Source organism: Alligator mississippiensis, chromosome 4, assembly GCF_030867095.1.
Source record: "Alligator mississippiensis isolate rAllMis1 chromosome 4, rAllMis1, whole genome shotgun sequence".
NCBI lineage: Eukaryota > Metazoa > Chordata > Crocodylia > Alligatoridae > Alligator > Alligator mississippiensis.
The window spans coordinates 93,161,820-93,189,005 of NC_081827.1; the positions used below are offsets into that span (position 1 = coordinate 93,161,820).

The following is a 27,186-nucleotide window of genomic DNA, read 5'->3' on the forward strand; positions in this document are numbered from 1 at the left end:
ATTAATTTTTCCTCTAAGCTCGTTCTCAGAAATAAGACATTTTGGCTTTAATGTTCCTGAAAACTTCAGACTAAGGTGGATACCTGCATGGGAAATGTCAGTCCAAAAAATTACAATTTTATGAAGTAATGGATGCTTTGAGGATCTTTAATAATAGGCAGAGCTCCCAGCCCCAAGTATAATGTACCCTACTAAAATGATATTCAGTTAAAATTAACATATTGAATATTAATTGCAGGACTTTCGCTGGATATAAGTGGTAAAAAAAAGAAAAAGAAAGTCTTCACTGAGTAAAATGTGAACGCAAAATATACTTCACTGACAGTACCATTTTGGGCAAAGTTGGCACAAACCATTGTGTAACAAATGCAGAAGTCTTTATAGGGGCACAGAGTGATTATTGTTTGTTCTTTGTTTTCTTGCATTCCTGAAAGATGGATGCATCAATACTACAAATGTGTTGCTTAGTCAACAGAAATTTACATAAAAAGGTTCTCATTTAAGGGGAAACTGGATCCTTACTTCAAATATAACTTTACTTACTTTCGATTAGGAATGAGGTCTTGAAACATTATCATAATGCTTTGTTTGCAAGACCATTCCACTCATGAAAGTGTTACTTGCTGAGAAGGACGTATGATGGGTTCAGAAAACAAGTGTTGCTTCTGAACAGTGATCTGTGCTTACATTTTGCAATCCCTAATCATATAAATTTGGAAAAATGTATTAAATAATTGTGAAATGTGGTTAAATCTTGCTACAGGAAGCATTGCAAGCTAAAATTCTGAAAAGCTCACTACATGTTTTGCTTGCAAAGTACAGTGAAAATAATTCAGTGCTAAGTACACCAAAGTACACACAGACATTTTAGTTCACATTCAAGTTCAGTTGTAAATGGTCTAAAAAAGTAGCTCTGGAAGAGTTATAGAATTCTGTTCATTGTGACTTGAACAAAAACACTAACCCAATTACTTAGAACATATATTTTATTTGTCTTCTAATGCACTTTGTGTATTTGGAAAGACTATAACTTACACTGTTGCATTCTGGAAGTCCTAACACTTTAACAATCTTACTTCTATCATTTTAGTGCCTTGCCATTTGATACCTATTAAAGATCATTGTACTCATTTCCAATTCCAGACTCAGTTATTATTCACCAAAATTTGAACTGCAGAAATATTTTGAAGGGTAAATTTAATTACTCATTGCCAGTCTCCTCTTCTTTCTATATACTCACAGAATTAAAACCATTAAAACCAAGCAAATATAAACCTATATATATATGTTTTAATTAGAATTTACTTGGCACACAAGTGAAACTAAGAAAAGGAAGGACAGCATACAGCCAAATTTACAACACTCTAGAGCAAATGATAAAAAAGAAAATGAACAATAATAAAAAGACAACTTCCAATGAACACACTTACCTCCAAGCCAATTAGAGACATCTGGACAGAGGCGTTTTACAGTTATGGTTATTAGGTACAAACATTTTTCCTGTCACAAAGAGTCAAGAAACTAGGCCTATACATAACTGCCACCTCCTTTCAGACTTGTCCTGAAGGTGACATACCACTGAATTCACCTAGCAACCTTCTAGGTCAAAAGAAAACAAGGACTTTCCTTGTTTTTCAAACTTGTCGTCTTGGTGCTCCTGAGCCTGCAGCAGTCATATCTTGTGTCCTATCTTCTGTCATTACATCTCTCTTCTTTCCTGTTGCAAAGTGTTCAGGTCTTCCTAAACTAAACTTTAGACCCCCGGCTATAAAAGGAGATATGTAGGGGTTTCTTTTATTTTAAGTATTTCATAACACTTCCTGAGCACTAGACTCTGAGCAAAAGTTGGGGAACTATTTAAACAATTGACAGGTGAGAGAGATGGTGTCATGTATACCAGCTTACCTCCCAAGTCTTAATCTTTTCCAATGCTTGTTTTTTAAATTATATTTTCTTATTTTGGGCAAGCAGGAAGGGCTTTATGGCCCATGCTTTGGTGAACCATGACTTATGACATGTGACTGCCTCACCAAATGGGAGGAAACTGATCATTGTTTTTTCTGCAGTCCATGAAAATGATAACTTGAACCTCTTCTGATAGCTATAGCTGTGGCTTGGAATTTGCACATAGAGATTTTGTATTGTTTTGACTTTCAAGGTTGCAACTGCAGTGTTGCCAACTCTCATGATTTTTGGCATTGTTTTTAAAGTCTACGTTTTGGGGCCGTGAAAAACGTAACTCTTTCATGTGTGTGTGTGTGTGTGTGTGTGTGTGTGTGTGTGTGTGTGTGTGTGTGTGTGTGTGTGTGTGAAAGAGCTATGTTTTTCACGGTCCCAAAGCATAGATTTTAAGGATGAAAAGAATACATTTAAAGCACTGTAACTTCTGTTTGTAGAGTCATCACCATTTTTCTTAGTTTATGTGGATCTAAGTTTCAAAGGGGAAATAAATTACTGAGAAGTACGGGTGTAGGTTATACTCAGTTGCACAGAAATGTACTACTGCTGCCTTTAAAAAAAAGGGAAACAAGGCATAGTTTGGAGACAATAACCACATAAGTGATTTCCTTTTCTTTTTCAGTGATTGTCATCACTTTAAAAATCATCTTGTATTTTACATAAAATAAAATCCAAAGTTTTTTTAATTTTGTAAAAAAATCTAAACATGTAAATGTAAAGTTATGAAATAGCCTTGTAAAAAGAGAACTTGTTAATGGTAAAGTGTTGCTATTAATAAAAAAAATCCAAATTCATTTTACCTGGCCTTTTATGACCTATTTTACAACACTCTTATTTGTATGCATTCCTTCTCAGTGACAAATTGAAGGAGACACTGCCAATTTAATAGGATAAAAATGACCTAAAGTACCTTAACAATTTCCCTTTCTACTAGCTCTTTTTTTCAGCACTCCCAAGCTGTCTTTGTTTGTTTTCCAATTAATCTAGGCAATTAGTCAAATTATCAAGGAAGAAAAAACAAAACAAACAAACAAAAAACACCCAACCCTAAAGTGCTGATTTCTAACAGACTAACAATGAAGCAGTTCATGACTGTGTTATGACAAGCAATATCTTTTGTTTCTAAACATATGTAAGACCCAAGCAGCGTACCAAAGACATTTGCATGTTGAGAATGGTGTAACTATTATAAAGCTACTTGATGAAAACTATAAACAAATAACCCCTTACTATTTTGCAGAGAATCTTTGTCTACAAGAAGTATCCACTGAAAATGAGCTTCCTGAAGGAAACCCTGCTGAACAATTTGCTGGTCTGCTTCATGGATCATCACCTGCCTGTGACCCACCTGAAAATCCACTGCAGCTGTATAGCAAAATAGACCAGTGCAATGATCCACAAAGGAAAAGCAGCTTAAACAAGAATACAGTGCAACAGACATGGATGCAACAGGAAAACAGCACTGATGCCCCAGTTAAGAAAAAAAAACCACAAGTTGTAAGCAGAACCATATTTTATACTAAAATTAAACCAGTAGAAAATCGTACATTGGTTGGCACAACAACAAGGCTGGGCGAGCAATGGGTAATCACTACAGGGGGATTTGTGGAGCGAGCTTGCACACTTGGAAGGATACGATCTTTGCCTAAGGCACTGCTTGAAATGCATTTATCCAAAAATGTTTCAAAGTCAGACTCTAATCTTATCTCCTGTCCACCTAATGAGAAGAAAACACGAAGTAACTGGGGTGAAGCCACACTAAGACAACAGAATTCTAAAGGAAATTCTGAAAGAACACCGTCCTTCACTTCAGAATGGGAAGAAGTAAGTTTCTGGTTACTTTAAACACAAACAATCATGTAGAATTTTGAAGGAAGCTATTCTGTTGTCAGAGTTACAGAGGGAAGAATTTAAAGAAGGGAATCTGCCCAATTACAGATCTACAGAGAATGGGTATCCTGGGGTAATACACAGCAGTATGACAGGCACAAAATGGAATGTGCATTTGCTCATAATACCACAGATTTAGTGGAGTCTATTGTTTCCATAGGGAATGAAGTCAACCAGAAGTAATCCTGTAATTTGCTGTGATGTTCAAGAGAAAACTCAGATTATATCCCACTAAATCTCTTCACCACTGTAGCTAATAAAGCTGATAAATTATTTGTATCGTTGCTCTTCTTCTCCTATTTTTTTAATTATTTGCATTACCACCTTTACAGCAGCATTAATATCCCCAAGGGAAAGCAGAAAGTGACAGAGAAAAAATCTATAGCTTGCACTGTTTTAGTTGGAATAAAATCTGTTGAGTACCAGGCCCATCAGTCCTATATATATATATCACATCCTTTGAATGGTGATAGCCCTTGTACAGAAAACTCTGTGTTTTCCTGACCCTTGCAGGAATGAAATGGAGAATGGGAACAGGGCCTGGAATGTCAGTGAGCTAGGATATGGTTGCATGACACAAAAAGGCTGTTTTGGTATTATATGTGATTGTTCACTTAACATTTTTTCCTCAAGCTCCAAAATTGGACTTAAAAAATTCAGTATTTTTTAAAATACTTGGAGACTTTTTTTTTAACATTATATTAAATGGTAAGCATGGAGTTTCATACTTGGTAGGGTCGGAAGGGACCTGAGCAGATCATCAAGTCCGACCCCCTGCCATGGCAGGAAAGAGTACTGGGGTCAAATGACCCCAGCAAGCTGTTCATCCAGCCTCCTCTTAAAGACCCCCAGGGTAGGAGCCAGCACCACTTCTCTTGGAAGTTGGTTCCAAGTCCTAGCCACCCTGACAGTGAAGTAGCGCCTCCTGATATCTAGTCTAAATCTACCCTCTGCCAGCTTGTGACCGTTATTCCTTGTCACTCCTGGGAGTGCTCGGGGGAACAGGGACTCCCCCAATGTCTGCTGGTCCCCTCTGAGTAGTTTGTAACAGGCCACTAGATCCCCCCTCAGCCTTCTCTTGTGGAGGCTGAACAGGTTCAGGTCCCTTAGCTTCTCCTCGTAGAGCCTGCCCTGCTGCCCCCTGATCATGCGGGTGGCCTTCCTCTGAACCCTCTCCATGTTGTCCACATCCCTCCTGAAGTGCGGTGCCCAGAACTGGATGCAGTACTCCAACTGCGGCCTGACCAGTGTCACAGAGAGGGAGAGAATCATTGGACCTGCTTGAGATGCATTTGTGGATGCATAACAAGGTACGGTTGGCCTTCTTGACCGCTTCCCCACACTGTCAGCCCATGTTCATTTTGGCATCAGTAATGACTCCAAGATCCTTTTCTGCCTTTGCACTGATGAGAAGGGAGTTCCCCAGCCTGTAGGTATGCTGCTGGTTCTTCCTCCCCAGGTGCAGTACCTTGCACTCGTCAGTGTGGAAACCCATCCTGTTCTCATCTGTCCACCCCTGTAACCTGTCTAGGTCCGATTGCAGCCTATTCCTCCCTTCTAGTGCGCCCACTTCTCCCCACATCTTAGTGTTGTCTGCAAATTTGAACGGGGTGCTTTTTACCCCCTCGTCCAAGTCGCTGATGAAGATGTTGAACAGCGCAGGCCCAAGGACCGAGCCCTGGGGGACCCCACTGCCTACATCCCTCCAGGTCAAAAATGTCCCATCCACCACCACTCTCTGGGTGCGGCCCTCCAGCCAATTTGACTGTGTAGGTGTCGACGCCACAGTCCCCTAGTTTTTTTCCCCCCTTTCTATTTTATTGAGGTGAATTAATTTAGGAGGAGGGGATAGAGTGCTTTTTTGTTACTATTATATAGATGCAGTCATATTACTCTATACTCCTGTTTTTTGGATTACCTATAAACTTTCCTAACCTCCTTGTATTTCAGAAATAATTAAAATTTTAAAACTTTTTTTGTAAATCACCTTTAAAGCTCATTTAATAGAGTAGTAGCAAGGTGACTCATAATGTTCTGATTTTCTTGAAGGAAAGATGCATAGGCTCAAATTACTGTTTCAATCCCTGCTGCAGATTTTAATGTAATTCAGAAATGTATTAGGTCAAATTTAAAACCTTTAGTGAAAGACAATTCGGCCATAATTTGTATAGTGCTTCTAAAACTGCAGATCTCCAAGATTTTGTCATCACTGATTATCATATGGTTAAAAAACAAACTCAGGTTTCCTAATACTCCTATTATCAAAGCAAAAACAAATCAAAATGATTCTCTGTCCACGTTTTCTACAAGTCCTGCCATTTCTTACTACTATCTTGCCTCTCTTTGACCTATACTTTGCTTCATGGTCTATCCTAAGAAAAAGAAGCATACAGTAAGCACAGTAGCTCTAATACTAGTAACAAACATATAAAGGTATCTTGGGATGAACATAAGCAATATGGTCTTATAAACAATAGCATTCCATAGTACAGACAGTTATATTTCCATCTTCTATATGTAGTCTTTGAAGAAGGAAATTCAAAATCTGTGCAATGTTAAATGACCAAGTGAGGTGTAACTTTATGACAAAAGCCAATACTTTTATTCATGAACATTGTTGTTCATATAGTCCACTAATGATGTAGAAACATCATCAAACAAATATGTCCTTCATAGCAGTCCTACTATTAAGTTTCTGATTGGAACAAGTTATGTATTTTAATATGTGTGTGTGTGTATATTTTTCTCATTTACATTGCATACATTTAAAGTATAGCAAAATATTTTCAAATGCATTGTGCAGAGTTCTAAATAGGAAAGGAACTAAACAGTAAGGCAAAAATGTTAATTTCAAGCTTGTAAGAGAGTGTAAAAGCATTACAAAATAAAATTCAGGCTACAAAAGTTTAGTGTCCTTTAAAATCTTTCTTTGTGATCTTTTATATTATTCTGTTGCTTCTCAATAACATTAACAATTCCGTACTTGAAAAGTAATAAAATACTATATATGAGTCTCATGCATTATTTTTACTATTTTCTTTCTTACAGATTGATAAAATAATAAGTTCCATAGATGCTGGAATTAACACTGGGCTAGAAGAAATGAATGATCATATTGCAAGTAAGAAAGAACCTTTATTTTCCTTTATAAAAAGTATTATTTAAGGTTTTGATACTACGTAGGAAATCAGTGCTAGAATTTTGCTAAGTAGCTTAATATGTTGAAATCATGCTATGCATTTTAATACTCACTGCTGAATGCAATTCAGTTTACCTTTACAAATAGTATATATTTGTTATTTTTTTTAAATTGCTATATTAAACCATTAATGTTTTCTTGTAACCTTAGCAGAGAAAAAGTTCTGCAAATATCCCCATGATAAAACTTTAACTATAACAGGGAAATTGGTCAAAACTCTTTGCTTTTGTGGGAACTTAACACATACAGACAATAGCCAGCAACAGTTTTAAGCATCATGTTATTCAACCCTGCTTGAAGCAAATCTTTGACACAGTTCTAAAAATGGTGTTGACAGCCAGGCTAAGTACAGACAGCAAAAAGCCTGAGGCTGAATCAATTCAGTCTTTGCAGGTTAGTCTAAAATGCAGAGATTAAAATGAGAAACAACTGGACAGAAATGCAGCCATACCTGTAGTGGTTCAGGCCAGAAGCCAGGGGGCACTAGAGCATAGCTCTCTAGCACACAGCCAGCATAGGCTGTATGTTTGCTTCCTCTTCCTGCTGCCCCTGAGGTCTCTGGGATTTAGAGTCTATAATTACAGCAGCAGGACTCTGCAGGGGGTTGCTTATCACTTCCTCTTCCTGCTTCCAGGTGCCTCTGAGATTTGTAGTCCACAGTTGCAGCCAGCAGTAAGTTTTTAGCAGGCCAGAGCAAGGTAGCGCTGTATTCAGGGGAAGGGGGGTTTAGCCCCCAACTCCAGCCCCAGGACCCAGCTGGGGATTGCGGGGTGGGGGGCACTCCCTGGGCTGGAAAGTATGCTGGGATGCTGGGGGACTGTGATTTGAACTTGAACCAGGAAGGGGTCTGGGACAGAAGTTTCATAAAACAGTTTGACTGAAATCAGTTAAGTCTAATACTACGTTCTACCAGGTGTATCTTAAACCAATCTCAGTCTTTTTTAAACTAGTTTGTGTGCACTGAACTTCTGTTCTATTACAGGTTTAAACCAGTTTCTGATGACTTAAACCAGCTTATGTGTAACTTCTGTCCCTTGCCCCTGTTACTGGTCTAAGCAATGCTATGAATTTTTTTCACTTTTTCCCTAGTATATACAAAATGGACAGATCTAAATCATAGCTGGCTTGTTGGTATGTTAGTATACAACTATGGTGTTGAACTAAAAGATCAGAATTTAGAAAAAAATGTTACTGTATCATTTGTGAGGGAGGAGAAGAAATAATGTTGCACAGTTGAGTATTTTTATCTTTATAAAAGGACATGGAGCCACACCACAGTTTGAAAATTCCCATGAATTCTTCTGTAATGTAACACTGTGCATTGGGTGGGAATTTTGCATCCTGTAATTTAAGTAAAATAAAAATATATACAAGCTAGTTATTTCAAGGATTGAATTTGGTGCCTACATTGTAGGAGGTTGTTCATTTTATTTACTAGACATAAATAAATTAGGCTATTTTTACTCAGGTAGTAAAAAAAGGAAATCTAAGAAATACAATATGAAATGACAGACTTGAATACAAATATAGTTACAAGTACAGGACATATGCAGATTTGTTTCTAGAAGAAAGGAAGGAGAAATATGGTGAAAAATGCCAGGCATCTTGTGCTGCCTAAGTTTTTCCTGTTCCTGAAATTAATAATGCTGTAAAGGGGAACTGTGGGTAGAGAAACTGGGGATTACAAGGTGGCTTTCTCTTAAATCATGGTGTGGCTTTGTTTGTCATGATGTTGATGCATATTGTTGTATTATGGCAGAAATCTTAGTCAAAACCAGGCCCATAAGAAAAGGATAATGGCTACAGAAGAGAGGATAATAAAAATAAAACTAATAGGTACAGAGAGTTTCATAGATTAATCCGTGTACAAATACAATCCTCTTTCTTCTTTGTAAGAGACATTATTTTTCTTCTGAATTGTTAAGATGTATCACATAAGTCTCCCAACAGCTCTTGTCATAGAGTACATGTGCTTTTTGTCTCATCTGTGACTTCTACTATTCCGTACATTTTTTTTTCTTGGCACTCAAGCATGACATTTGGTTTTCCAGGTCTTTCAATTGGTAAGTGTTCTATTCTTTCTTTTCACTCTCCTTTTGCACAACAGCTCCTTGTGAATCTCAACTTTTTTTCCTTTCGATTCACCTAACTTTGTTTTTTTACCACTTTGTCATTTCTTGTCAGTGGATATCTATCCTTTGATGTTCTGCTATCAGAAAAATCAGAAATCTACAAATAAACAAAGTAAAACTATGTTTTTAATTCTAATCTTTAATGCATACAAATACCTCATTAAAGAAGCATCTCTCTAATGGAGCTGACTATAGGCAGCATCATAAATATATTTTTCACTTTTCATTCTTATATACCCTGTTGCAACAAACTACAGCCCAAGCAGTAAATGAAGGAAAACCCATGATGATTACCAAAGACCCTGAGTTTTACAGTAATACATCAAACTGTGACCTAGTAGTAGTAAATTCTGGAAAATGAACTAACACCTATCATGCCTTGATTGAATTCCACAATAGATTACATCAGGGGATGCCCTCTCCTGTAAGAAACATACCTTGAAAAGTCTTTAGGTAGATAGTTACACTTTAAAATAGGCAAAAAAATTTCTGTGACTTCTTTGCATCTTCAGTAATGGCTCTTTCTTGTGCTGTATTCAAAAAATAATATAAAGTAAAAAAAAAATCCTAAGAAAATGACCAGCCTTCATGTTTCTAGGGCAGGGAGGAAAAAAATTGCAGAGTAATCCTGTATATCTAAAAATCATACATAAAATGGGCAAAATCTCAATGTGGAATTAAACAAACAATTCTTACTGTATACAAGAAACCCTCGCTATTTGTGGGTTCGGCATTCGCTGTTTCAAATATTCACGAATTCTGAACCCTCATTTTAAATACATTTTATGCACTTACAGGAGCTCCTCGGGAGCTCCACGTATACTGCTGCCAGGCTCCCGCCACCACCTCTGGGCTCCCACTGCCACTGTGTCCCCATCCCCCACCAGATGCTGGGGGCACTGCATTCATGAACACAGACTGCATTCATGAACATAGTACCTTATTCGTGGATTTTGCCATTCGCGGGGGATATGAGAACATATCCCCTGCGAATGGCAAGGGTCACATGTACTTTAACATTCTGAATTATTTTCTATAGGCAGCTGATATAATTCTGTATCTACTTCCTGTAATGAAAAAAAGTTTTATCATTATTATTACTCTTTTTAGTACTGTAGAATCAATACAGCTAAGTGACTAAGATGAATTCTACTCCTTTTGGGGCCTAATTGAGAATTCTTCTTTTAATTTCAATCTTTTAAAATTGTCTGTAAATCCACTGAAGAGTGCATAAAATTAATTAGACATGTCAGTTGAAGACACTTGAGTTGCAAATACAAATGAGGACTAGAACTTAAACTGGTAAAGTTTGTTAATGCCTGGTGGTAAGTTAGAAAGAATTCAGCTTCAATTTCTGGTTGAGTTTTAAACACTGACAACAATTTAAAAAAATACTAAGGTCATTTTATCAGAACTTCTTGGGGAAAAAAAAGAAACACAGACTCCTTACTTCATACACCATTGTTATATTCCTTGTTAAAGATGGAACTGTACTTTGTGAGTACACTTACTCTAAGAAGAAAGGTGTGCTCATATTTTAGAATCCCAGAAGAGTAGGACTGGAAGGGATTTTAGGGAATCATCTAGTCCAGCTCCCTGTTTAAGGCAGGGTCGTCCCTGCCTTAAACAGGGACGACCCTGTTTAAGGCAGAGACGAGACAAATGGTTGTCTAAGTTGCTCTTAAAAACTTTCAACACCTCCCTGAGTAGCCTGTTCTAGTGCTTAACCACTGGAAGGTGAGAGCGTTTTTTCTAATATCTAAGCTAAATTTCCCATCTTGCAATTTAAGATAATTACTCTTTGCAAAAAAGTCTATCACCGGTCTTTTCATAACTACCGTTCCGATATTTGAAGACTGTTAATACATCTTCCCTTGGTCTTCTCTTATCCAGTCCCAGTTCTTCCAACATTTTTGTCATGTTTCCTAGACTTCGAATCATTTTTTTTACTCCCTGATTGACTCTTCCCAATTTATCTGTGTCTATCTTGAAGCCCGTTGCCCAGAACAGAACACCGGGTAAAACTATACCAGGTGCCTAGTAGAGTATAGAAGAATTGTTTCTCTTGCCTTGCAAATGACATTCTTGTTAATGCAGCCCAGCATGCTATTGTTTTGAGGGTTTTTTTCATTTTAATAAGGCAGTGTGGTATTGCCAATTTTTGTAAAACAAGAGTATACTGTTGGCTCATTCAGCTTTTGATACTTATCCTGTCCACTGTGAACACAGACAACAATTGATCATTATTCTCTTTATATCAACCCTTTTTTGCTTTTGAAGACTATTGCCAAACTTGTCTTCTCTTCTCTAGAGTAAATAATCCTACTTATTTCATCCTTTCCTCATGTCTACTTTTCTAAGCTTTTATTCAGTTTTCTTGCTCTTCTCTGCCCTTTCCCATTTGTTCACAGCTGTCAAAATGCATTGCCTGGAACTGACCACAGTAGTCAAGTGAAGTTTTAAATGACTGACACTTTGGAGGATATTATTAGGATTCAGAATGACCTTGTTAAACTGGAAAAATGGTGCAAAATTAATTAAATGAAATTTAGTAACTATGAGTGCAAAGCCCTGTACTTAGGATAGAACAATCCCATGCACAAATATGCACCATAGAATGATTTACTAGGATGCAGCAGGTCAGAAAAAGACCTGAGATTTATAGTGGTTTCTATATAATAGACAAGACAACAAGCAGTAGGCTTAAATTGCAACAAGTAGTGGCAAAACATAGCTGGTGCATGGGGGTGCACATGCACCCCCTGACAGGCAGTGCTCCCTGCTTAGATGATGGGCAGGGGGGCCAGGTGGGAGTGCCAGCGCCCCCCCGCCCCCCGCGAGCACCAGCCAGGGAGTGGGGGCGCCAAGTGAAGCACCGCTAGCACGTCTGAGAGCGTCACTGGCACTTCCCAGTTAGCAAGATCGGCCACAGGGGAACACTCCCCACCCCCCCCATTCAGCACAATCAGTTGCAGGGGACCCTCCCCTGCCCACTGACTGGCTACTGGGGGAGGGGGGGGGCACATGTCCCCTCTGACTCAGGTGGCACCAGTCACCCATGGCAACAAGGGAGATTTAGGTTAGATATTAGGAAGAACTTCTTAAATATCAATATCAATAATCCCTGTAACACTTACCTAAAGAGTAATTGGAGTCACTGGAAGTTTTTAATTGCAGGTTAGATAAATATTTGTTGTGGATAGCTTTAATAGTAATATTCCTTCCTTAAGCAGGAGACTGCACTAGTGACCCCTTTGGCTGTGTATAGACATTTGTGGAGATTAGAGTGAGTTAAAAATAGCTACCCTATCTGAGGTAGGTTGGGATGGGTGGGCTAGTGGAGGAAGGAATTGTGGGATCAGGGGGGGCAGGTGTGGTTCATGGGGAGGATTAGGGGGCAGGCAGGTCCACAGGAGAATGGGGGAGAGGGGAGAACAGGGTCTGCAGGGAGAATCAGGTGATTGTGGGGACAAGGCAGGATCCACAGTGGGTTGGTGGGGTCTGCAAATGTTTGGCAAGATCAGGGGTACTTGCAGGATCTGTGGGGAGGCTTAGAGGGATGTGGGGGGGGGGGTTCTCACCCCTGTCCCTCATGACCTGGGGCTCTTTTTAGCCCCTCAACCCACCCAGATGAACAACCGCACCCCAGCTGACCAACCTCCCAGCCCTCCTATGCCTTCCCTCACTGGGACTTGCTTCCTCATCTCCTAGCATTGGCAAACACTGATAAAAATGGCACTGGGAGTGGCTTGTGGGACTGGGGTTTGGTGTGCTGGGGATGGGGGCTGCTGGCTGATCCGTATGGAGGGAGTTGTTCATCTGGGGGTGAGGTGGCAGGGGAAGGAGGGGGGACGGGACTAAAAAGTGCCTGGTGCCAAGGGGACAGGTAGGAAGAGTAGCCCTGGTCCTGCGGCCAGCAGCTGGGCTTTCCTACCTGTGGGCCTGTGTTGGGAACTGTACAGAAATTTAAGACTGATTTAACTGTCTAAAAATGGCCAACTTGATCTAAGTTAGCATACCTCAGATGTAGGATTAACTTAAATTGGGTCAGCCATTTTTAGACTGATTTAACCTTCCTGGAACTTCTCTATAGTTTGCACTTAGATGCTCCTAAGGTCTGCACCTGGGTGAACTAAGTTAGATCGGGTGACCATTTTTAACATGCTTTAACCTCCCCCTGACCTCCCTGAAAGTCTGTATGCATCCATAAGGTCCCTTTCAGGTCTCTTTTTTATTATTTCATGAGTTATACCAGTAGCATACCCAGCTCCCAAATCAAGGGATGCACAAATAGAGAAGCAAACATCTTTGAATTCCTTCTTTCTTTCCCATGCCCCGTACTGAGCACAGCTCAGCCAAAGATGAGAATCAAGTCTAAATTTATAAAGGAAAGATTATGTAATGTTCCATATACTTTCATTTTAAAATGATTCACCAACTTCTTGTATTTATCAAGTTGAGAAATGGTGATTAATTTTATTTAATGGTATATGTAGGATAGAGAGAGAGAGAGACTGAAAAAGTCAATTATTATTTAGAATTCACTGTATAACTCAGAAATATTTCATGACCATCAGGTCATTTGTTTGAAACCAGTTGAATTATTAAGCATTATTTTAGGAAACATCAAATAATCTCTTGTCTAACTATCTTAGTTAATAAATATTAAAAAGTCAATGTCAAAGATGAAATGGTATGTGAAATGGCACACTGCATCTTCATTTATATTCATTTTAAGTTTATTTCATGCTATGCCATAGTATCTCCAGCATAATATGCAAGTGAAGACAGCAATAAATGACATTTACACATTTATACCTGTCCTAAAGACATGAACATTCTATTCATATTGCATAGTGTCTAAATTTAAGGGAATTATATATTTGTGGATGAAATGTGTCTTGCATTGATAAAAGAATAGTGAAATACATGTATGTGTATATTTAGACTGTGATGACTATTAGGATAACATGAGTTAATTGCAACCAATCTAAAGTTGGAATGTAGTCATCTGAACAGCTGGGGTTTTTTCCTGGCAGATGAGACGCATAGATTTGATTAGCAATATACATTCTACAAAGTATTTAGAAAAGCTAGTAAGCTTAAATATCAGCCATATGCACTTCCCAGTAAGAAATATATAAATAAATAAAGTTCAATTTAACATTTTCTTTCACCTAATTTATAAACATATTTTTCCTCATAAAATTTTTCTTTCAAGGAATATAGAAATGTGTTTCTAGGTAAGTGAAAGACATTTGCAAGAGCCACAAATGTAGAATACATTTGAGATCTTGGTGGTATTTTCATATTTAACTGTCATAAAGTACTAAACTGTGATTCTTCTTTAAGTGCTTTCCCATATATGTACTCCAGTATTGATGTCCCTGCACCCAGTTGGATGGAAATTTTTGGCCAGAAGTATCTATTGGGGCCATGGTTGTGTCATTTTTCAAGAGCAGGAAACCGCAACCAGTATTTTTGCACTCTCCATGCACTGTCTGATTCTCTGTGTACACTGTGTAGTCTTTTCTTTGTGTGTAAATCAGTGATTCTCAAAACAGAGTATTGAGGCACCTCAGGTGACTTCAGATCCTTTTGGTGGTACCATGCAGTGTTAGCACTGTTAAGTGTGCAAACATGATTAAAAAAAAAATAAGCACAGGATTTAAAATAGGAATCCATGGTGCTAAAAACCTGTTGTGGTCTTTCTAAGTTCTTTGCAACAGAATTGCTCTATCATTTTTCTGTTGTCAAAAAATGAGTAAAAAATAAGAACTGACATTTTCATGAGAACCACTGGTATAAATAGTTACAAATAGTTAGATACAGTGTGACTAGTTAATGACTTACAATATTTAGGCTAGGGACAGACACATAAAAAGCTGGAGCCTGAACTGGTTCAATCTTTGCTGGTTAGTCCACTTGGGTGAAGGGGAGGGGAGCTTCCTTCTGCCTGGCCACTTCAGCCTAGCTGAGGTTGAAGTGATTGGGCTAAAGGAAGCTCCCCCTGCCCCAAGCAGGGCTGCGCAGTGTGATAGGAGCAGGAGCCACAGCTGGAGATGAGGGGAAAAAAACAGCCCTGCCGGACCCAGTGGCTTCTTCCCAGTGCACAAAGCTCTGGCTGTAGCCCCCAGACATCTTCCACCCAGATGCCTTCTGCCTTCCAAGGTATCTGGGAGCTGGAGCCAGAGCTCCACAAGCTTCTGAAGCTTCCGCCCCCTGCCCCCCCACCCACCAAGTGGTGTGGCATGGCTGAAAAAGCAGCAGCTGGAAGCGAGGGGGGCAGAACAGCTGGTTGTGCACTTGCAGCCTGGGTGCTGCACAGGACAGGGGTGCAGTGGCAGCTGATGGGCTTGGGGCTCACTGGTGCCTCCTAGCTGGCCCAGGAAGCCTGCTCCCTAGCCACCCCTCACCTGCGCTGCAAAGCTGGGCTGTCATTCAGCCACAGCAGGCTGGTGAGGGCCCTGCCCTGATGGGCCAGCCCCACAGGGCCCTTTCCAGGCATCTGGGGCTCCATGACAGCCCCGCCTGGCTTGGTCACAGGGAGCCATGCAGCCCCTGTGACTGTAGCCTAAGCTGCAGTCCACTGGGAAGAACCTGGCTCTGGGATCCTAGCCCAGGCCGGACCCTTTGCCTACACCCTCAGCAGCACTCACAGGCTGGCTCAACTCAGCCCTGCAGCCCCAGCCACTGGAAAAACAGGTGGATGGTGGGCGCCATGCCAGTTGGCTCTAGCTATGCTCCCTCCCCTGCCACTGGAGTGGGGGAGTGGGAATGGCTGAGAGGGTCCACAGTCCCCTTGTAGGGGAGGGGGGGAAATAAACCCCCTCCCTGCTCCCTTTGTTTTAAGGGGCCATGTGTCTGGCCATACCCCACCCCTGTTTGGGCTAGAGAGCAGAGGGACAGGACCAGCCCTGGTCTCTGGAGCAAAGAGTACAGCCCTTCCCAGGGCTGCAAAGCATCTGGGGGCATGTGTAGATAAAACAGGAGCCCTAAATTGAAGTGGTGGGTTTTAAAATACACCGGTTTAATTTAGGACTGATTAAACCCCTGTGTCATTCACACACCCCGCTGACTTACCTGCCTCTCCTGCAGAGAGGGAAGGGCAAGCTGCCGGTGGGCAGAGCAGTCCCTGGGCTGTGGGGGGGGCTGGTGCTTCCCTCTGCAGTAGTGGTCGTGGCTCCCACCTGCAGGAACCCAGTTTGGGCAGTCCTGGGGACACCGCAGCTACGGAGGGAAGCACCAGGCTCCCATGCAGCTCAGGCAGGCAGGCAGGCTCTGGGGGGCGGTGAGATCAGGGCAGAGCCATGGAGCTGCATAGAGCCCGGTGCTTCGCTCCACAGCTGCAGCAAACTAAAACTCCTTGAAGGAGTTTTAGTTTCCTGCACCCCAAGTCATTTAAGGTGCATTATGCCACTGAATTTCCTGCAGCGGCTGGAATTAATGCGCAATATGCCGGTGAGATGTGCAAACACCAACACCATTAAAGTGGTGCAAAACCATTTAGCCTGCTTTAAAGTGTCTTGCACACAATCGTCTCGTTTCATCTACACATGCCCTGGGATGCTGGGAGACTTGGATTTAACTTAAGCCAGGAAGGAGTCTGGGATAGAAGTTCCATAAACCAGTTTGACCCAAATCAGTTAAGTCTGATACTACATTCAGCCAGGTTTATCTTAAACCAGTTTAATCTATTTTGAAACTTGTTTATGTGCACTGAATGTTTGTTCTGTTACAGGTTTAAACAAGTTTCTGATCACTTAAGCCAGTTTATGTGCAACTTCTGTCCCTAGCCTTACTTTTTAGTTTAATAAAGTGTTTTCTTTCTTCCCTTTTTTGAAGAAGCTGCTTGTATGTTGGCATGTGAGGTGCTTCAAGTACCAAATTCAGTGACTGTTTGACAATTAGTATCCTGCAGTGCCTTTAAAAGATGGACACTCCAGATGAACATACCAGCATGTCTGAGAGAGAGAGAGAGAGAGAGAGAGAGATGCATATGACAAAGACATGTATTGTCTACAAATCACTTTTCAAGGGAACCAAAAGAGAAGGAATAATTTGTAAAAATTTCTTTTGGAAATATTTCTATATTTTTTACTCCAATCCTGAATCCTACAAATAGAAAGTTCCAAGAACACATCATGCAAAAATGTTACTGCCTCACATTTTCCTGGGAATGAGGTTCCTGTTTTGAAAGACTTTTCTTCTTTGTCTAGGGTTATTGGACAAAGAAAGAATGTGGATCAGGACCCCTCTAGATGTTCAGATAGATCTGACATGCAATTGCCAGAATCGCACCTCCTACCATGCCACTTGTGTATGACAGAAGGCATGATTGTGGGATCCAACAGCAGATGGGACTCGCAGCCATGGCAGCACCACACAGCTGCTGGGACCAAGAATCCCTGCAGCTGGTAGGATTCTGTGTCCGGGGAGCACTCCTTGGACATGGGGCAATGTCAGGGCTGAGAGCCCCTTCAGCTAATAGGTTCCTAGCCACTGGGGGAGACCCTGCTACACATACAAATTAAAGCTGGATAGCAACCAGCTATAAAGTATTTGCATGGTTTTCCAGCTCTAACTTAATAGCTGGTTGGACCTTTTTATTCTGTGATAGTAATTTACATGTGTAGTTGGTCTAAATTAATTGCACAATTACCCGTGTAATTACTTGATATATTAACGTATAGAGGGAGCCTCTGGCTCACAAAGAGAGGAAATAATGATCTTTCTAACTGAGACCTCTTTTTCTAAAAGCCATAAATCCTGTTGAGTTTTAGAACTTGAGGGGAGCTCAAAATAAAATGTTCCATTAGCACCCATTTAGGTATTGGTCACTGTACATCAGGACTCACTTTTGTGGTTCCATATAAATTACCCCATAGTGATCCCTCAGTATATAGGTGTCCAGTGTTGCCTACCTCCATACTTAAACCCTTCACTTATGTTTGACACCAATATATATGTGGTTATAAAATTCAATTTGGAGGCAAAAGACCTAATAGTCACCTTGCGACTGGACCTCTAGTACTAGCTGTGGCAAAGGCCACTCGGCCAGTATTATCAATTGCCCATTATATTAAACCTGAATATGTCTTTATTCCAGCTATACCTGCCTCAAACTCTGGCTTCTGTAATTCTGTCCCTAGGTTTTAATGATTGACACACAACTCCTGATTTCCAGGATTCTTCTTTTCATATTGTAATTCATCCAGCCCACAGAAAGCTATCTGCAGTGTCAAGGGAGCAGTTGCCTTTAAACCAAATGCCAAACACTCTGTATAGCAAGGAATCCTAGTGTTCCCATAGTTATACAACTGGTTCTTTCATGGAAAAAAATAATCAAGCAGTAGACTGTAATTTCTTTTACCTAAATGGAAATGAAAGTACTGTATTTACTCAAATATGACTATCAGACACCCCCCCCCCCCCAATAATTAGACTCTGTAAAGGGAAAACATAGATTTATTAAGATTTTCCAGGTATAGAATCTACTTATTGGAAGGTTGCCTTGAATTTTTCCCCCTGCTACTGCTACAGCAGGGAAAATTAAATCTGGGTGGTCAGGTGGCTCACTTGCCTCTGCCCCACCAACTTCTTCCCCCTGCAGCCCCTTTCTACCCCCCCCGCCCCTTACTGTCAGACCCTGCTCTCCTTGCGCATATGGAACTGAGGGGCAAAATTGAAAACAGACTTTGAAATTCACATGCCTGTAGAAACTTGCATTTAGGCAAATTATTAGAAGTATATATAGACTTAGTTCATCCAGAATTGATGCAGTTTACCTTTTTTCAAATTGCTGCAAGTTTTAACTCAGGTACCCCATAAACACACATTTAAGCAGCAATTTTCTACCTATTTATATATAGTATTGTGACAGGAGGCAGTCCCAGGGCTGGCCCCAATACCAGCCCACCCACCTGTCATGTGGGCAGACTGCCCTTGTCTCACCTGCCATGTCTTTGATAGAATTAATAAGTTGGTTCTATGGCAGGAGGCATTTACACCCTAACACCCAGGGCATACTTCATGACTCCAGCCTTTCCTTCTAGTGTCCCAAGTCTCATAGATGTTATACTACTCTGTGTCACTTCTGAGTACCTCTGGTGCTAGGGTTCCCTGTTCCCCTGTAGCTGCACCCCTCTTTGGTGCTAGGGCTCTCTCTGCACCTCTGTAGCTGCATCCTATGGGTGCTTCTCTCTGTGCCTCACTGAGCTCTACCCAGATTGGGTGCCTCTTTCTCCAGGCACTAATGAGGCTTCCAAGTCTCCCCTTATAGCATCATCCCTGTCCTCCCATATAAACATAAACACAAGCATATGCCCCTAGTCTATAACTTAAACATTATCCCTGACAACATCACTATGCCCCTTTAAGGGGCAAACTTCCACCCTTAGGACAGCATGCTCCCTAGCCTACATACCTGGGAGGTTCCTAAACTCTTGTAGCACTTGAGTAGCAAAGCAGGCAACACCAGGTCTCAGGTAGCTTCCTCATGCAGGAGCTCCTTCCCTGGCAGTTGCCAGAGAGAGTGTGTGTCCCTGCCAGCTACAGCCCTGGGCTCGTATGTCCTGAGACCCTTCTTCCAGTCATGTGATGCCTTCAGATGCTGCCCAATTACCCCTTAGGCTGTTACCCCAGCAACCCACAGCTGGGGAGCTCTGCTTAGCCTGCAGAGCTCCCTGGCTAGGCTGCTTCATGCTTAAAGGAACAGGCACATCTTAGTGCCATGCTACAAGTATAAACTATGAATAATATTAGTCCAAAGCCAGAAAGCTCATGATTTACCATTTTAGTTCATTGGGCTGGGCCCCAGCAGAGTCAACAGTGTTTAAAGCCATGGTGGCTCCATAGCCCACGAATGATCCATGTGCTAATTAACACCCCCCCCTCCCCAACGCGCACACACACTCCTGAAGGGACACGGGTTTTCTTGTCATGAGTCCTGGGATCCTCTAAAAATGTATATGCAGGTGATGCACAAGGCAACATGGTTTGGCTCCACCTTATGGAGGGCAGGGCTACATTAATCAGGCTGAGAAAGGAGGTGACCAAGGGATTCTAAATGACCTGTTTGTGGCCCAATTTGGTGATGTTTGCCAGAAGTTTAAAGCTGGTAAACAAACAGGAATCATTAGAAAGGGGAAAGAGAAATGCAACTCAACTGTGGGAGTGAAGAGGAAATCAAAATGTATTCAGTACAGTGGCTCACTATGTCTTAAAAAAGAGTTGGCACTGAGGGGGAAATGACACAATGGGGACTATCATATATATATCTTATTCAGATGGGCTTCACTAACCTATCTTTCTGGTAGGTTCATTTCTCGACCTCTTGTGAGCTAAGATCGAGTGTAGGATGTATCTGAAGTCCTGAACTAAAGAGTCTGGGATGGAGGATGCTTGCCTGTAGTATCAGGGATCATCCAAATGCCAAGACCTCTGGGCTTGGGCCTGCATGTAGGATGCCTGCCTATGGATTTGGGAGTATCTAAAGTGCCAGGGTGAGAGCCTGGGATGGAGGATGCTCACCAGTCGTAGTGCCATACATGGCGTTTAGAGTGATTGAGTTCTGCCTGCTCATTCAACATGGTTTTTGGAACAGTTGAGTTCTGCTCAATCGATATGATTTGGAACTGATTTGATCTGGAACACAAATTATATTCGTTTTAAAAAAAAAAATCATGTTTTCCCAATATGGGCCATAGTCATGCTCAGTGTTGGCTACATTTAATCAGCTTCGTAGCTGGTTTCCATTACTGAGCACATGTTGCTTTTGGCAGCAGTTTAATGATAGTGTATTTAATGAGGTTTCCTTGCATGTAAGTATAAGATGAGGACGCTTTTTCACCATGCTGATTGGGGGGGAGGGGTAAACCTTCTTATTTATATGTGAGTAAATATGATAAATAAACACTTGAAAAAAATTACACTGATTCAAGCAACCAAACCATAGGATTCATAAAAGCCATTATGGATTCCACATTGGTGATATTGTACTGTCACCAGTGAGGTTCCAGGAATTGTTTGATCCATCTATCCCAGGGGCGGGCAATTATTTTGGGCAGAGGGCCACTTAGCAAGTTTTGGCAAGCTGTTGAGGGCCACATGGGTAACCCCACCCCTTGACAGGAGCCCCGCCCCCTGATCACAATCTTGGGACTGGCACTCCCTCCTCTGACCTTTGCCACCAGCAGTCCCTCCCCTTGCCCCTGGAAGTACTCCTTCGGAGAAGAGGGTTTTTGCTATCTTAGAACCGGGAAAAAGAACAAATTATGTACTAAAAATCAAATACACATAATATTATATTTTAATTCAATTAAAAAATATATTTTTGTCCTGATACCTGTGTGTTTGTGCTTTGTATGTAGAAGTGATTGCATAATAGCTCAAAGTGTAGTCTTAATCTTGTATAGTGTGTGGGGTGTGCAGTGGTGTTGGGGGGGTATGGGGTTTGTGGGGAGCTGTGTACGTGTGTATGTGTGTGTGGTATTTGTGGGATGTGTGATTGTGTCTGGAGGAGGATGTGGCTGTGGGATTTGCAGGAAGGGTTGCAAGGTGTGAACCAGCCGGGCACTTGCTGCCCCAAGCCTCAGAGGCATGTTTGCACTCCAGCGGCTACTGCTGCTGCCAGGAGGCCGGGGGCTGACAGGGAAGGGCCTGTCAGGCTTGGGAGGCAGTGTGGGGGACTCCTGGAGCCATTGTGGGGTGGCACAAGTCAGTGGGGAATGGCCTGGGACATGGAAAGTCCAAGGAGGTGGTGCAGAACTTGCATCGCACGCCTGAGGCTTGGGGTAGCAAAGGCTTGGCTGCCCCACACTACAGGTGGCCTGGGGGTTGTCACCACCCCGGGGGGAAGGCCCAGCCCCCCCACCCCATATGGGCCCAGTGTCCTGACAGCAGCTTGCCCCCTGGCCCTGGGACAGGCAGGGAGGCTGTACCAGGAGCCAGAGCAGAGCCGCAGTTGCTTTTCTGCTTTAGAAGGGGCCCTGGGGCAGCTCCTGGCTGGCCCTGGGGGCAGTGCAGGGGGCCACCTGAGGCCACTAGAGCCAGCATGTGGCCCGGGATGCAGGAAGTCTAGGGATGCGGCGCAGAAGTTGCATCCTGCGCCTGCGGCTTGGGATGGCAACGGCCTGGCTGCCTCCCCGCCACAGATGTCCCCAGCAGGTGCCGCCACCCTGGAGGGAAGGCCTGACCGCCCCCACCCTGCAGGGGCCCCGGCAGTCTGGTAGCAGGTTGCCCCCCCAGCCCCAGAAAGGATGAGAGGCTGCGCCAGGAGCTGGAGTGGAGTCGTGGCTGCTTTTTTCCTTCAAAAGCTCCTGCAGCCTCCCCAAGCTTCCTGCTCCCCGGGCCGGGACCCTGCCAGGTTGTGCCACCCCCAGCAGCCTCAGGAGGTGACCTGTACTGCCCCCAGGGCTGGCCAGGAGCTTCCCCAGGGCCCCTGGGCTCCTTGCAGCTGCAGGAACTTCTGGAGCAGAAAAGCAGCCATGGATCCGCTCCTGCTCCTGTTGCAGCCTCCCCGCCTGTCCTGGGGCCAGGGAGCAAGCTGCTGCTGGGCCCTGGTGGGGTGGGGGGACCCAGGCCTTCCCCCTGAGTTGACAGCACCCACTGGAGACTCCCATTGGGGGGGCAGCTGTGTCATTGCTTCCCCAAGCCTCAGGTGCAAGATGGAAGTTTTGCACTGCCTTCCCGTGCCCCAGGCCACATTTCTGCCAGGTCATGCCACCCCCAGCAGCCCCAGGCACCCTCCGTGCTGCCCCCAGGGCTGGTCAGGGGGGTTGGGAGCCAGCAACAGCCAGTCAGTGCCCTGGGGCCAGTGCCGGTGGGGCCCAGAGCAGGGTGGCAGGAGCCCAGAGTGCAGCTGCCTGGGTTCTATGGAGCCAGGCTGGGCTGCCTCAGCAGGAGAGAGGGGAGCCACCCTGCTCTGGGCCCCGCCAGTGCTGGCTCCCATGCACCCCTTCACTCCCAGCCCCCCGCCCCAGCCCTGTGGCCAGATGCGGACCAGCGTGCCTCCTTACCCCCTCTTACCTGAGGTTCCCACTCTGGCACTGGTGGGAACAGCCTCATGGTCCCTCCGGCTGTGGGGGTGGGGCAGGGCCCTGCTCTTCCTGGGGCCTGTTGTGGCTTCTGCTGGGTCCTACTGCCGCTGGCTTCTGTCACTTTTGACTGGAAACAGAGGCAAAAAATAATTTTAAAAAAATTTCAAGGGGCCCACGGGCCGGACAGAATGGCCTCATGGGCCAGATCCAGGCTGGATCCACGGGCTGGATTTTGCCCACTCATGATCTATCCACATATAAGGTAATCTTCAGACATCTGTGAGAACTTGCCTTAGTCTGCTAAGCCAGACAGCTTTATGCATCTCTATGACTCAGGATGCCAGACTTTACCTTAATTACATGCAAGGGTGTTTGAAATCTGTCACCCAAGCAAACATCATCATAGCATATTCTCCACCATACATTTCTGGCACCTGTGCTCAGTAAAGTAGTGGATGGAAAGTTTTCAGAGGTACCATTCTTTTCTTTTCAAATTTCTCACATATTGGTGATAGATGCTTTTATGCTAGGATAGAAGGCTCCTTTGATTTCTGGACACAAAGTACTTGAGCTCCTTATGAAGCAAGACTATGTATAAATATTCCAGAATGAAAAAAATATTTGTTGTGTGTGCTTAGAATTTTTTTTTCTGGTTCTAAAAGATCTAGTAATTCAAATCAAGTGAGGCAAGATCATTCAGCTACATTAATAAGATGAATATCTTCCTAACTTTTCCATCAATCATGGAAATTGCCTCAAAGACTCTTCATCTATTGAGTAATACAAAGTGTTTTGAGAGATCACTTCAGCAGATACTTTGTAAGTAATGACTAGTGATCTATAAATGATGTGATTCAGAGAGTATTTCTTATTTCGATAATAGACTACTTTGCCACCAAAGAAGACAAAAAGTTTCATTACTTCTGATCAGTGGGAAAGTCTTTGGACATGTATTCCCAATTGCATGTTCCCTGGGCTTCCAGTGTGTACATGAGGCAATATCATTAGTCCCCCATGTTCTCAGAAAGTTTAGTAGTACTCAGCCAGAATGATGCACTCAATACTGGCTGAGGTACTCAAAACTGAAGAGTGATATTTAACTCTACAGCTATATGCAATACTGTGGTACAACCAAGGCCTTTATCCCGATCCACTCACCCTACATAGTGCAGTGTAGATGTTAGCTGTCTGATTTTGACAAAAAGAATCTGTTCACCAGAAGTATTAAATATGCTCAGTATAATAGGAAGGCTGAGACTGATGGATAGCAAAACTGGTACAGGGTAAGATTAGAATGGAAAATCAGAATCAAGTCAAACCAGTATAGAAGTTGAAAAATTAGAGGTTAGCATTCAGTTGTCATGCTTTCATTCATTCAAATTAGACAAGGATTGATTCATTACACAACAAGGTGGTGTGAGGGCAAGCTTTCCATGGATCTACCTGCTGTAGATCCATGTGAGAGTTCTGGAGACTCCACGATTTTAATTTCTGCTAGTCAGCTGTGATGATCTGTCAGGGTATGCTGGGCCAATTTTAAAGCTTCATAGAGAAGCACCACAGAAAACCTTATCTTGACTGGCCCAACAAGGACATCTCCTGTCAATGCATATGATCCACAGTTACCTACTTGCTCTTATCCCCATGCCATTTGCCATATAATTATGTCTGGGTCTGGACCAATGTGTCATAGAAGTCACAGAAGTAGGGCTGGAAGGGACCTCCATAATTCATTTAGTCCAACCCCCTTCCTGGGGCAGGATCATCTGTATCCAAGCCATCCATAATCTGACCTTAGTAAAATTACCATCAACCCTGAAGACACACAAGACATAAGACCCTAACCTGCCACAGGTAAGGTGACCACCACAGTGAAAAGGCAAAACCCGCTAGCCAGGAACCTCTGGCTTTAAGTCCCAGCAAGAGTACTGGCACACTCCAGTCAAAATCCCCAGCCTTGGCTGCAACTAACACTCAATACCTCTGAAAGAGGCTTAAAAAAATAACCCCACACCTAGCACATAGCAAAAGAGGGGGACAGGATTCCCTCCCAGCCCCATGTGGCAATAAGTAAAGCCAAGATCATGAGAAGCACCTATAGTAGAACATAGGCATAGCTATACCTATGTCATCCCCAAACAGTGGCTATCCAGCCTCTTGAACACCTGCAGTGATGGAAAGTCCACAACTTCCCTAGGCAGGCAATCTATTCCACTACATCACTGTTCTAATAGTGAAGATGATTTTCCTACTATCCAGTGTAAACCTACTTTGCTGCAAGTTCAAGCCATTGGCCTGCAGCAAAAGAGAAAAGGTGTTCTCCCTCTGCTTTATGGCAGCCATTCAAGTATTTGAAGACTGTTTTCATGTTCCCTCTTGAGCGCTTTTTCTACAAGTTGAACATGGCTAGGTCCAACAGCCTCTTCTCATGTGATTTGCTTTCCAGGCCCTTTTTGTGGCTTGCCTTTGCACTCTCTCCAGCTTCTCCCTGTCCTTTTTGAAATGTGGAACCCAAACTGCACACAATACCTTAGATGAGGCCTGACCAGTGCTGAGTAAAGAGGTACTAGCACCTCCCACATCTTGAACCTAATGCTTCTAATGATGCATCCCAAAAATGCATTTGCCTTTTGTGCAGCTGCATCACACTGTATACTCATATAGAGTCTACGACCTACTGAGACTCTTGGATCCTTCTCCATAGTGCTGCCATGCAGCCAGGTGTCACTCATTTTGTGTCTGTGTTTTTTATTTTTCTTTCCAAGGTGTAGCACCTTGCATCTGTCAGCATTGAACTTCATCCTGTTAGCTCCAGCCCAGCTTTCCAATCTGTCAAGATACTTCTGAATTGTTCTCCTGTCCTCCTACATTTTTCAAATCCTTCCCAGTTGTGTGTCATCTCCAAACTTGCTTAAGAAGCTTTCTATTTCAGCCTCTAAATCCTTAATAAACGTGTTGAACAACACTGGGTCAAGGACAACCCCCTGTTGGAACTCCACGCAAAACCTCCTGCCATTCTGGCATGGATCTGTTAATAATTATCCTTTCCTTGTGACTGTTAAGGCAGTCAACTGTCCACCTTCTAGTAGCTTTTTCTAGCTCACATTTCTCCAGTTTGTTTATGAGAAGGTCATGCAGGGCCTTTTCAACAGCTTTGTTGAAGTCCAGATACACTATATCCACAGCATTCCCTTCATCCACCCAAGTAGTTACTCTGTCAATTGAGACTGAGTTTGTTTGACATAATTGTTCTTAATAAATCTGTGCTGACTACTTGTGACTGGGCTTTCCTCCTCCAGCTGTTTGCAAATGGCCTTCCTTATGATATGCTCCCCTAACTTCCTGGATACTGAGGTGAGGTTAACTGGTCACTAGGTGTGTGCGAAGTGGGCCTGATTCAATTCGGATTCAGCCCGAATCAGGGACAGTGATTCAATTTGTTGATTTGGATCACTGTCCCTGATTCATTTCAGCCAAATCTGAATCTGAAGATTCAATACTGATTAAAAGAATCAGCAATTTGAACATAGACACAGCTTTAAATGTTGTTTCTACATACCTCAAAGTACCAGCACAGCTTGTAAATGCTGTAATGCTGGGGAGCATGCAGCATCCCATAGGAGTGGGGGTGGCCCCTCCATGTGCTTGGTGATGAACCTGGAAGTGGACTGGAAGTACCAGCCGGTCCACTTATGGGTTTGCTGGGGAGCGTGCAGCCCCCCCACCTTGCACCCCGCCAACTTGGCAATGAGCCACAGGGGGACCCTGGGTGGCCCCCCCCAGACCCAGAAGGCACCAGTCACTGAGCCAGGAGGGTGTGGCTAGTCCCTTGGCGCGTTCCCTGGCGACCCCAGAAGTGGACCGGAAGTGCTTTGGGTCCACTTCCAGGTCTGCTGCCGAGCATGCTGGGGAGCCCCCCACCCTTCTGTGGGACCCTCCATGCACCCCAGCATTGCAGTGTTCATGA

General features: G+C 43.0%; 1 protein-coding gene across 12 annotated transcripts in view; it reads left to right on the forward strand.

The window, feature by feature from the left end:
- ANKS1B (ankyrin repeat and sterile alpha motif domain containing 1B) overlaps nt 1-27,186 on the forward strand; it is an 870,204-nt gene that overhangs the window by 468,551 nt on the left and 374,467 nt on the right. For all 12 annotated transcript variants that reach the window (XM_059726322.1, XM_059726321.1, XM_019480905.2 and 9 more), the window contains 2 exons: nt 3,200-3,783; nt 6,898-6,970. In XM_059726322.1, coding sequence (XP_059582305.1) covers nt 3,200-3,783; nt 6,898-6,970 — 657 coding nt within the window. The remainder of the gene's footprint in view (nt 1-3,199; nt 3,784-6,897; nt 6,971-27,186) is intronic.